The sequence below is a fragment of the Cimex lectularius genome, unplaced genomic scaffold, assembly GCF_000648675.2.
Source record: "Cimex lectularius strain Harlan isolate CLEC.00 unplaced genomic scaffold, Clec_2.1 scaffold45, whole genome shotgun sequence".
Lineage (NCBI taxonomy): Eukaryota > Metazoa > Arthropoda > Insecta > Hemiptera > Cimicidae > Cimex > Cimex lectularius.
In genome coordinates, this window is record NW_019392634.1 from 421391 (window position 1) to 433718 (window position 12328).

A 12328-nucleotide genomic window follows, 5' to 3' on the forward strand; every position below is an offset into this window, starting at 1 on the left:
TCATTATTTCCAATTTTAATCCCAGAGGAGCTCGCAGGCCCTTGATATGCTGGCTTTTCTTGCCTTTTTGTAGATGCATATTACATATTAGACATCCTTGTAAAATGGGAAAATATATTGTACTAGAATTTCAACATTGCCATCAACAGTAAATTATCATAATGTGTAAATACACATATTTCTCTTTTTCTGTTTTGAGAAATAGTGTTAAGCTAGCTTTCAGACTATTAAAATCGGGTGGAAGTGAAAAAAAGATACTTTGTGGGTATGAAGGTATAGAGAATAAAAGTGATGATGCAAAAATATTAAACTTAAACTATAGTATTTTTTCAAAATCAATCTTATTAAGTGAATCGACTACTAAATTTCAGAGTAGGGACGTCGGTGGCCGCAACGGTTTAGGCGTTGACACGGTGCTCATCACTGTAAGGTAAAGGTCCCGGGTTCGAATGCAGGGCCGCTGGATATAAGGGCCGACATACTTACAAATGGGCTTTTTTCAAAAACACCGGCACCCCGAGGGTTGATATGACCTCTGCTGTTGCGAACCCTCGTAGAAAAAAAAAGTTTCAGGGTATTCAAATAACGGGTTTTTTATAAAGCTTTTACCGACATTAACTTTCAATAATTTTATAACAATAAATGATTGAACAATCAGTATTTTAAATTAAATAATTGTAAATTTCTAAGTTGAAAGTATTAAATGTGCCGTGCCGTCTTCTTTCAGTCCTATAGCACTGCAATTTTGAACACCAACACAATTTCGACTTCAACCCAAAAATATTACACGCAGAACAAAACAAACATAAACGTAACTTTTTAGAAATGGTTTAAATCAACAGAGATAAACACAGCATCAATTACAGAACGGACACATGTAAACTCAGTCGCTAATATCATTAATCAAATTCAATATCAATAACATACTTACATAATCATCACATCACACAAAACATATAAAACAATCATTACATTCCTCACATCACACATTTCTACAAAGTCTTATTCTTCAACAATTTGGCTTTCCTTTCCCTAATTTTCTCCGACTATATAATCCTGAAAGGATGATCAGGCCGAACCATTACCCATTCTTTCCCATTGTCGGCTTCATTCATCTCAAAGAAGCCGACTCCCCATATAAAAATGATTTTTCGATCCATACTTCCTTCTCTTCTCCTTCAAAATCCAACGTATAAACATAAAACATCAATATCTCACTGGCACTCTCAACACGACACACAATAATGACACATCTACACAGAAAACAAACGCTTTGATTGAGTCCAAAATTTCTAGCATTATATAAATTCATTTTTTCACATCCTTCATGTATTGGTATAATTTAAGCAATGTTTATAATTCCCAGGCGCTGAAGATGATCTCAATAAAGATCGAAACGTTGGCACGATAAAGAAAACGTTTTTCTAAACCTACGTCACACCAGACCGCATCTCATGATCTCCAAATAATCATTTACTAACGGTCATTAATCACCACACAGAAAAAGTTTTTTTTTTGCTTTAAAAATAAGTGTATAGTACCTTTCTCTTTATAAAATCGCATTGAAGTCTCCATAAAACTTGAGACGTGCCATTATGGACAACGTGTGTGAGGTTTTTATGTCATTGTCTAAGCAGAGATAAAAGGCAACCCCCTTGCTTTTTGTCACTCGATATGTAGTTGTTTACATCAAGCAAAATAAAATCTGACACCTGTATATACATCTATATTTTTAAAAACAGAGATACACAAAATCATAAATACAGGATATTGAAGCTTAAACATAACACTTATAAAACAAAGGCACATTGTTACAACATTGAAATCAAGTTTTCATGTCGTTTCTAATTGAAAACAAGCCAGCTTCAGAGCATTCTCTGTATGCAACAATTCAAATTTAAATAATACTCAATTATTTGTACTTAAGTTTTTTTTTGGAGGCCATTTTGTTTATAATATCAGTTAAGTTTCAAATCTGAAAGAGACATTGGAATTTAATAAATATTTTGGTAATTCTCAATGAAGTCGCATGAAAAATATATATCAGTAGTAGGTATCCAATGGATAAATGTGATTGCTAAGGGCTTTAACTTTTTCACTACTTAAGATAAAAGCCCTGTCAATTTCTTCTTTTGATTTTTGCAAGTATATTTATTTTTTTTGTAAAAACGGTAATTTTTTAAACATTATGTACTCAGGGGAAACATTTTGTTTTTGGACTGTAAGGTGAAAATTAGACTGTTTTGAAATAGAAAAATCCAAGTTTTAATCCAATATTGTTTCTTATGGCCAAATCTAAACCAGTCACGTGCCGACCTTAACAGTATACAGTTGTCGTCGACTTTCATCAACTTTTCAAGCTTTCTATTGGGAATATGTAACATGTATTAAATCAGCCAGTAGCACTAATCAAAAAGGTTTATCCATTTTAAAAGTAATTGTGCATTGGACACAGCGTAATACAAGCATTTTAAAATTGGAGATGTTAACAAATCCACTTCCGTCGATAACTGATTACTCAATATAATCACTTTTGTGTAGAGTTGGCTTAATTTGTCTTGTGTGGCTATCAAGGTCTATAGAATATTGTCAGATCGTCAAGAAAAGAATAAATGTAATATTTAATTAAAAAGTGAAACAAAAATTTGAAGGATAATATAATAAGTCTCTTTTTTACTCCACTAAATCATTCTTGGATCGATACGACTCCGGTAGGATTCCCCAAGGTCTAGTCATCACAAAAACTTGTTGTTTCCCATTTGCCGTACAACTTAGCAATATTTGCTGAAAAGAGTCACCGAGAATGCACGAAGTTTTGATTAACAAGAACATCAACAACATAGATTTTTCTCTATTTTTAAAGGTTTTCAGGTCGAGGTGACGGCCACGCCTTCGGGCGAATCGGCCATAGCGTTGGTCCTCTCGATTATCCCGTCCATGACGAGGTCCATCTCGGCGTTGATCTCCTCGGTCGTCTTCTTTTTCTTTTTCCTTCTGCAAATCATGCACCGCATCTTCGCGTCGTCCCCGACGTACACGGAATGTCCGATGACGATCAGGGTGATGAAGGAGACGACGAAGAGGGTCGAGGGGACGAAAATGGCTACCATCAGCTCGAGCCAGGTTTTTTTCAAATCGAACCTCGCTACCACCATGAAAGGGTCGTTCTGAAACAGAAACAAAAAACTTTTCATCCGTCCCACGATACCGTTATATTACCAAGGTCCATTTTGATCATAAATTTTAATAATGGCCCCCCTCTTTTTAAAAAGACAGTTCCTACTCACAGTTAGCTGTTTTCACCGATCCGGATTTCATGCTTATAGCTCATCATCAGGTTGAAGGAATTTACAACCATGTCTCTCGACATGAATTGTAAACGTGATCCCCCCGCTGAGCCCCTGCCAACGCGACGTTCCAATGAGAAGCTGGTTTTTAATACTGCTCAATTTTGAACGTGCGAAAAGCGGGAATTATAACACAATTAAATATTATATTAATAAATACTGTAAGAAAATAATTATAAATTAGTGATTTGTATGTTTTTATTTTAATTAAAAAAATTAAAATAAACACGATAGATTAGTAAATTAATGATAAAATTAAATAATAAACATTAAATTAATTAATTTGTACGTCTAATATTATTTAGGTACATATTTAAAATAGTAAATCAAAATCTATAATATTATTAATGCATTTATGTTCAATTTTACATTTTTTAATTTTAAATTTCTCAAACCAATCTAGTTCCCTCCCTTCGTTGAAACTTTAAACTGTTTAAATTTATATTGAAATTGTGTTTTGTTTCTTTTAGATGGTCCTTAAATTCTGAAAATTTGTTCGATTTAGCCAAGTGTTCCTTAACTCTCGTTTTTATTTCTCTACCGCTTTGTCCTGTATATTTAATGTCGCAATCATTTCAATTAAGTTGGTAAGCCCCGCTTTTTTCCAAGGTTTTGAGAGGATGTTTCCAAGTGAACACGTAACTCTAAAAGCTGTTCTAAAACCTTCTTGTTTAAGAATTTGACCTACTTTTTCTCATAGTTCACCAATATACGGCAAACAACGAAAACCTAATGATTCATTTTTGGTGGGGTGGTTGAGTCCCATTGTTGCTTCTTTTAAAGTTATTTTTATTCTTTTAACTAGCAACTTATCAGTAAATATTTCTTGGTATCCATTGTTTTTTTGTCAAGGCTTTAATAGTTTGTAAATTCTTTTATATATTTAGCTTTATATAGTTATATAGTTAATGGAAGTTTTACCAACTTAATTGAAATGGTTGCGACATTAAATATATAGGACAAAGCGGTAGATAAATTAAAACGAGATTTAAAGAACACTTGCCTAAATCGAACAAATTTTCGGAATTTAAGCACCATCTGAAATAAACAAAACACAATTTCTAGAAATTATGAATTTTTTTAAAAACTTTTAAAAAAAGGATTAAACACAATTTCTATTTAAATATAAATTCAACAGTGTTACACAAACCAGATTGGTTTGAGAATTTGAAATTAAAAAAAGTAAAATCGAACATGGAGATAAATATATTACTAATATAATAGATTTTGATTTACCTCCTATTTTAACTATGTTTCTAAATAATATTATTAATCAAATTAATTTTTTTAATTTTTATTATTTAATTTTATCATAATTTACTAATATATTATTATAGTATCATTTTAATTTAATTTTTTTAAATTAATAAATAAAAACATACAAATGAATCACTAATTTATAATAATTTTTTTACAGTATTTATTAATATAATATTTAATTGTGTTATAATTACTGCACGTTCAAAATTGAGCGGCAGTAAAAACCAGGAAAAAAGCAGTCGTGCCGAGAGACGTGGTTGTAAATTCCTTCAACCTGATAATGAGCTAGCTGTAAGCTTGAAATCGGGATCGTTGAACACGCTAACTGAGTAGGGACAATCTTTTCGAAAAGATTGAACAAAATAGTCACTCCACCATTTATCATTTCTAAAGGCTCTCTAGTTAAGCCCATGATTAATGAAAATAAGGGTAAAGTTTCCAGCACTGTGGAAACTGCACAACATGTGTTTGGTACTTCTATCGACAAAAATATTTTATATTCGACAGGTTTTCGATTAGATGATCAAATATTATTCACCTTTCTGTAGAAACAGGGAAACCTGCTTTGGGCGGTCTTATTGTCGCCGTCGTTCCCGTGGGTGTCGACGAACTCGGCGCATTCGCCCATCAGCGTATTGACGCATCCTTCAATGTTTATATACAGGCGCGAGTAGTTGTAGATGGTGAGGACGTGCTGCGGTGGCAGGAACTTGTGAGTTGGGTCGACCTCCGTAGTGCTGTTTTCCACGATTTTCCAGAACGTCGTGAAGTTCATGAAAGGACGCGGGATTGTGTTATCACCGACTTCAGTTCCATTTATGCAATCAGTTGCTCTATAAACAAGAAATCATTTATCAACCGTACTTCGGAAGTTTTCTTAAGAGTTATATAGTTTAGGTAACCGGGCGATATATATATATATATATATANATATATATAAGTAATTAGTATGATCATCAGACCATTGATTTTTTTAAAATAACAAAGATTATCTTGGGAAATTTAATGTCTATTTTTTAGATAGGTTTCGTCCAAATCAGAGAAATTCCCCAGCGACTGGGAACGCTGTGTTGGGTAACAACAGGCAATATTTACTAATGCAATACTCTTGATGGTAATTTTCCTCGGATATATATATATAATCATGGATGTACTTAATTCACTTTGCTAATGGTCCATAAACTTTGCCATTAGCCCTGTCAAAAGAACTCCCTGGAGTTCATCGATTTTCAAGGATGTGGGGGAGGGGGGACAGTCCTGTAATGTGGAGAATGTATTATTTGACGTGGATTGAGCGATATTTTGGCTCCGGCCGTATGCCGCGTTCTTTAACGGCGCGACGTCTCCATCAGACTGGACGGACGATAAACGTTCCAAATGATCATCATTATCCGTTATAATTCAAACAGACTCTGCTCCTTAATGGGACGACTATAAATGTAGCAGACATAAAAAAGTGCGTGGAATGAACAGATTTATTTGCCAAATTATACTGGATTGATGAATCTGTCAAAAACTGTGGATTGCCCATCCCTATTAGTAAAAAACCACTAGCTTTCTGTTATTTACTTTCATTAACGATATATCATCATATAAGTGTCTAATGTCTAAGTCTTTCTAATGAAACGTTTTATATGGCATCCTACATTCAGTCTTACGTTCAACCTGATTGGAGAGTATGGGTCGGATTCTCCCACTCTCCTTTGAACAGGGTTGACAAGGGAGCCCCTCAGGGTAGCGTCCTTGGCCCGCTACTGTATTCACTATATACTGCTGATTATTCTTCTCACCCCGACCACTATCCTAACATACGCTGATGACACTGCAATTCTATTTTACAACTCCTTTTTTTCGTAGCTCACCGAACCTTACAAGCAATGGTTCACAAATGGCGAATCAAACAAAAAACCCAAAAGTCCCAAATCATAACATTCACGCTCCGTCGAATACCTCACCCCACTTCTCGCTGAAAATGTAATCCGTAAGGGTTGTGCCTAGTTAAGAAACCGACTTGGAATCCCCATGCACGACCTAAAAGGATAGAATTGAACCGGCGATACCGATTATTTAAAATACTATTAGACAACAGACTAAACTCTCCCTCGACAATAATACAAATCATCACTGAAACCAGTATAGACAAACGGCATAGTACTATGGGTTTCAGTCAAACTTTGTAATCTCCGCAGAATCCAGAGACTATAATCACGTATCTTTAGATCCATCAGAAACGGCCCGTTCTAAGTTTACAATCGCCCCTTTTTTTTTTTTTAATGAATAAACATTTATTAAAAAAATACTTATACATTGTGTTACATAACATTCATTAAGCAGGGGAAGTGGCGGGGCACTTTTACGTCCTATTTCAAAACTTTTTCCTATCAACGCACCTAGTCCTAGTTTGTTATTATTTTTAATTAATCAAACAAGAAAATAGTGGGAAAAATCTTTTTAAAAACCCACTAGGTATCAAATAGGATAACAATTAACAAATGAATTAACAAAAATGTGTTAACAAAATTATAAATAAATAAATGAGAATAACAAGAATAATGCTACACGGGTAATTGAATTATCACAAATTTTTTATAGTATCACAGCTCTAGAGGAAACAATAAATATATCACAGATCCTAAATTTATGTATTGTGCTTAATCCTTCTATGTTTCCATGGAAAGTTCACATCATACACTCCTATATCCCTACAAGTAGTGTTCTTGCTGGAGGAGAGACCCATAAAAAAATTCCTGGACAGACGTTTTAATTCGGAATTAATATACTCCACTCCCACTTTCTCATGGAGGAGGCCAATTCTGGTGTATCGAGGTAGTGAGGTTATAAACCTTAGAAATTTATTTTGGACCACTTGCAGTTTTTTGATGTTCGATTCGCACGTGTAACTCCATGCTGGGCAAGCATACACCAGCATAGGTTTAATAGCTACTTTATATATAATTAGTTTATTTTCAAAGCTCATTCCACTCTCTCGGGCCATCAGCGGAAATAAGGCTTTTATAGCTATTTTACCTTTCGTTACTATATTGTTTATATGCCGAGAGAAGTTAAGTTTTCGGTCCAGAGTTAAACCCAAGTACTTTACCCCCTCACGCCATTCTATTTTGTGTCCGTGAATGGAAATGGTTTCCTTGAATATTGGGCGTCGTTTTGTGAAAAATATGGCCTCAGTTTTCGGGACTAAGTTTTCAGCGGTGACAAAACCTGCAAATCCTGGTTATGCTGTCATTTAATCTTTTCACAATTGTCTTAGGCCTCCAGGATGAACAATAGACAGCAATGTCACCCGCATAAAGCGCAATTTTGCAATTTCTCAGTGAGGGGAGTGGATTTATAAAAAGGAGGAACAAGCATGGCCCTAGGATTGAACCTTGGGGAACTCCGGCGGCAATTGGGAAAGGTCTGGAAGTTTCATTGTTTAGGGAAACACGGAAACAACGGTTTTTTAAGTAGGCCATGGCAACTTTTGTAAGATATCCAGGGAAATTCATTTCAATGAGCCTGTATACTATACGTCCTGCCAGACCGAATCAAAGGCCTTCTCCATGTCTAAGAGGACCATCCCAGTATGTTTTTTGTTGTTGAACATGTTGGTCAATGATCTACTACGCGAGTGAGTTGGGTGGCCGTAGAGAGGCCCGGTCTAAAGCTCATCTATGATAATGCTATTAGCATTAATGTGTAGGTAAAGACGGTGCTGAATGCACTTTTCGAATATCTTACTAAGTGCACTCAACAGGCTAATGGGTCTATAACTTGAGGGATTCTCGGCAGGCTTTTTGGGTTTTTTAATAAAAATAACCTTCGATAACGACCTAAATGTACTACTTTATAAAAGTTGTTGATAATATTAATGGAAATATAGGAAGTGGGATTTTATATCTCTTGAGCACTGCAGCTTTTATGTCTTGTTGTATTGAACTTTTCCTGGTTCATTAGTTCAATTCAATTGACTCGATCCTTCTTTTAAGATTTTTTTTTTAATATCTCGGGTTGTGTCTCCATTGAGCAGTTCAAATTCGAATATGTCAGGGCGGCTTTTTCTTCTCATTGCCTAACTTAAAATATGGTAATTATCGAATATACCCGTGTTATGTATGTGATTTCTCAGATGCCAGTGACTGGTGTCTATCACTCATCATTCCTCTGAGTTTAGCTTTCTCCAAGTATAATAAGTTAGCCAGTTTTTGGTGAAGGCTATTTTAACATAGCTTACTATTCTACTTCTCCTTTTGTCTTTTTTATCCATTGTGAAATGGAGTATGGTGTATGGTGTTTGTACCTGTGTATGGTTTTGCAGATTCTCCTCTTGACAAAGATTGTCTTTCTTTTCGTTACAGAAAATTCCTTTTTGTCATCATTTGTGTCATAAGATCGTTGCGTTTTCTCAGGTGTTGGAGATTTTTACATGATAATGCTTTAAAAGAAGTTGTGAAACGTATTTAAAGAGAACCTAAGAAAAGCTCATACAGACTCCAGAAACAAATAATTTGGGTGGAGACTAACATTTTTGAACATTCAACAATATCATATACAATCGGTATCCAGATCCAAGCCCATTCACTTCTTACTGAATCTTAAATACATAACTTCCTATTTACATACCATTTTGTCATTTATGATAGTACTTGATATCTTCATCACCATTTACACCTATTATATGCTGTGAACATATTATGAATTATGGGCCGATGGGGTACTGAATATTCCGCCATAAACCATATCACACTACACATTCACATCAATAAATGCCTTCACTGTCAACGTACACTTATAGTACACAAAACAACACATATCAGTACAATAAAACATCACTGTTTTCCCGAAAAATCGAACAGCGGATCCACATACTTATTGCAGTACTTAAGCACAGTTCTCATATCGGTGGTATTACTCACGTTCTCTATGTTGAGGAAACGAATGGCAACCTTCAATTAATGGGACACACCGAGAATTTTTCTCTACATGCCCGACAGATACGTGGGCCATGGCTCAGAAATCTTTTTTTTAAAATGTACTTTAAATGAACTTAAATATTTATCTACTTTTTATCTTTATTCACTTAAATCATTTTTTCTGTTGCAGGTACGTCACTATTAAATTGTCATATTTACCACCTATGCGTAAGTTATAAAATAGTATATTGTTCCAATAAATACCACAAATATCGTTTGTTAAGGCAAATTTTTTGTTTCATGTCACATTTTGAGCTCATTATCAGCGTCGGTTGTTTTATATTCTGCCTGATGGCTAATCTGTAAACGGAAAACTTCGAAAAAATCTATTGGTGAATTATAGCCTGAGATTTCATGAAACATTTGTGATTGATTACTCAGGCCATTAGTGCTGTGATGTTTTGTTGAGTTTGTACTTTTTTTTTACTTTCTCGAATCGAAGGAATTTTAAAACGTCGTTATCCAGCTATATAACATAGATATGGTGTTCCTTAATTGGTTTAATTTATGTGGACAGTTTCTATGATATTTCATTTAATTTTTGTCATTAGGAAGGGGAATGACTTTTTTTTTTAATCTGACTTGAATTTGACTGAGCCTTTTTCTTGGACATGGGATTTATTTGCTCGCGATTCTCAAGACAAGCGTAAATAGAAGTCTAGCTATGCTTTTATTATATTATTTTTTTTGAGGGGGGGAGCACCAACAATGAAGTCATTTCAGCCCCCCACTCACTTTTATGACCGATGGGGTATTCGATATATGTATGCGTGAAAAGATTGTCATTTCTAAAAGCTTCTAGTCTTTACTTTATTTCAACCTAAGTATAATAACGTTTAGTCTACAAGAAAGCTTACATTAACGAAGATTCATTCTTTACGATCATATCGCAAGAAGCGAATAGAGTCCGATTGTCTCTACTGGTCCATATCTCCTTTGGATCTTCCAACACCACACCGGGTTCGTTTCCATTGACTTCGTTAAAAGCCACAACCCTATCACACTCTCCGGTGAACACGTTGTCACCCGACTGTAGGTACACGTTCATGGAAGTGGTTGTGATCTTGCTGCAGTACCTGTCGCAGTTGAGATTTTTCCTGTATTTTGTACACCTGAAAATGATTACTTAAGCAATAAGAAATGAAACACAGTTATAAAATATAAAATAGATTAAGTGATAATAAGGATATTGCCCCATTAAGTGCTATTGCATCCCTTGTTCAATAAGGACCAGAATAGCCTATGAATCACTAAATCTGTTGGACCAAAGCTCAACAAAAAGTAGTTACCCAAACATTAGGCAGCATATACAGACTATCAAACCTATGCTATAGGTGAGAACAACCTACAAATGCATTAGAAACTCTGCTAAATCTACCTCCACTGGAAATATTTATACAAGGAGAAGCTCACTTAGGTTCCAGAAACAATTAAATTGGATAGGAACTAAACAATTCGGGCATACAACCATAATAAAAAAATCAGACAACCATTATTAGAAATGGGGACTGACTATATGATCCCATTCATCATAACATTCTTCACAACTTCCTACAATGTCTCAACTGACTATAAAGGAGAGCATCAGATACAATGATATGGTATACAAATGGCTCCAAAACAAATGAAGGAACCGGATCAGGCATTTTCTGTACAAGCCCAAAACATGAGCAATCAAACTCATTAGGGAAGTATACTTCGGTCTTTCAAGCAGAAATACGTGCCATCAACGCTTGTGTCCTGGAAAATCTTAAAAGAGGTTACACTGACAAAAAAATCCTCATAAGATCAGACAGCCAAGCAGCTATTAAAGCATTGGCATGTAAAAGAATTACATCAAAACTAGTCAGTGAATGTATCCAAAATCTCCAAAACCTAGGTAAACACAACAACCACCTTGGGTGCCAGGGCACAGGGGAATTTTTGTTAAGGAGAAAGCAGACAGTCTGGCCAGAGGAGGATCTAGGAAGACCATACATAGTCCCCGAACCTATACTTGGAATAACGAAAACAAATACAGAATCCTCCATCGCAGAATGGATCCAAAAAAAAGAGAAGTGGATAAACTCTACTGGCGCTAGACATAGTAAACGTATGATGAAACAACCCTCACCAAGACTGGCAAAATCATTGCTGCAAGTGGACAGGGCCAAACTCAGGAGTGGCAGGAGTATTAACCGCTCACTGACATCTGAGAAAACATATACACAACATGGGCATATACAGCGATGATCCCATTTGCAGATTATGTGATGAGGAGAAGGAAACAGCCACCCACATCATCTTCGAATGCGAACCAACAGCTCAATGGAGATGTAACCTAACGTACGGAAAAAAACTTAAGGAATCAAATTGCAGCAGCGACAGTGATCTGATACTTCTAAGGAGAAGTATATAGTCTATTGCACTGAACTAGGGAACTAGGAAGGTACAAAAAGCCAAAAGGCGTGCCTGGGGAGCACAAACCCCACTTCCTAGTATCCTTTTATACCATACCATACCATCCCTTGTTCTGTATTTTTAATACCTCTGTGAGCCCTAATTCATCAAGGAAATGGATTATCGGATTATATGTCCACAATTTAGGTCGCAAAACACTTGAACCTAGATAGTAGTATAGCATCACAATCCGATATTAGGTGTGTTAGGCCTCTGCATCTGGAGTAGTACACGTCATGTGGTTGATGCCTCTCTTTCTCAGGTATCCATTGAATCTGCAGTGCCCCGTCAAGTCCGGAAGCGGAAATAACG

At 35.5% G+C, this 12328-nt stretch overlaps 2 protein-coding genes across 3 annotated transcripts in view; one reads left to right on the top strand and one right to left on the bottom strand.

Annotated features, from left to right (window-relative positions):
* The window catches only part of LOC106662781 (UPF0769 protein C21orf59), a 150341-nt gene that overhangs the window by 7298 nt on the left and 130715 nt on the right, over window positions 1-12328 (top strand). The window lies entirely within an intron of this gene.
* Window positions 1704-12328, bottom strand: part of LOC106662779 — a 32780-nt gene continuing 22155 nt past the window's right edge. The window contains exons 4-6 of the mRNA XM_014387097.2: window positions 10435-10689; window positions 5146-5440; window positions 1704-3167 (exon numbers count right to left, since the gene is read on the bottom strand). Of these exons, the coding sequence (XP_014242583.1) occupies window positions 2868-3167; window positions 5146-5440; window positions 10435-10689 (850 nt within the window). The 3' untranslated portion in view covers window positions 1704-2867. The remainder of the gene's footprint in view (window positions 3168-5145; window positions 5441-10434; window positions 10690-12328) is intronic.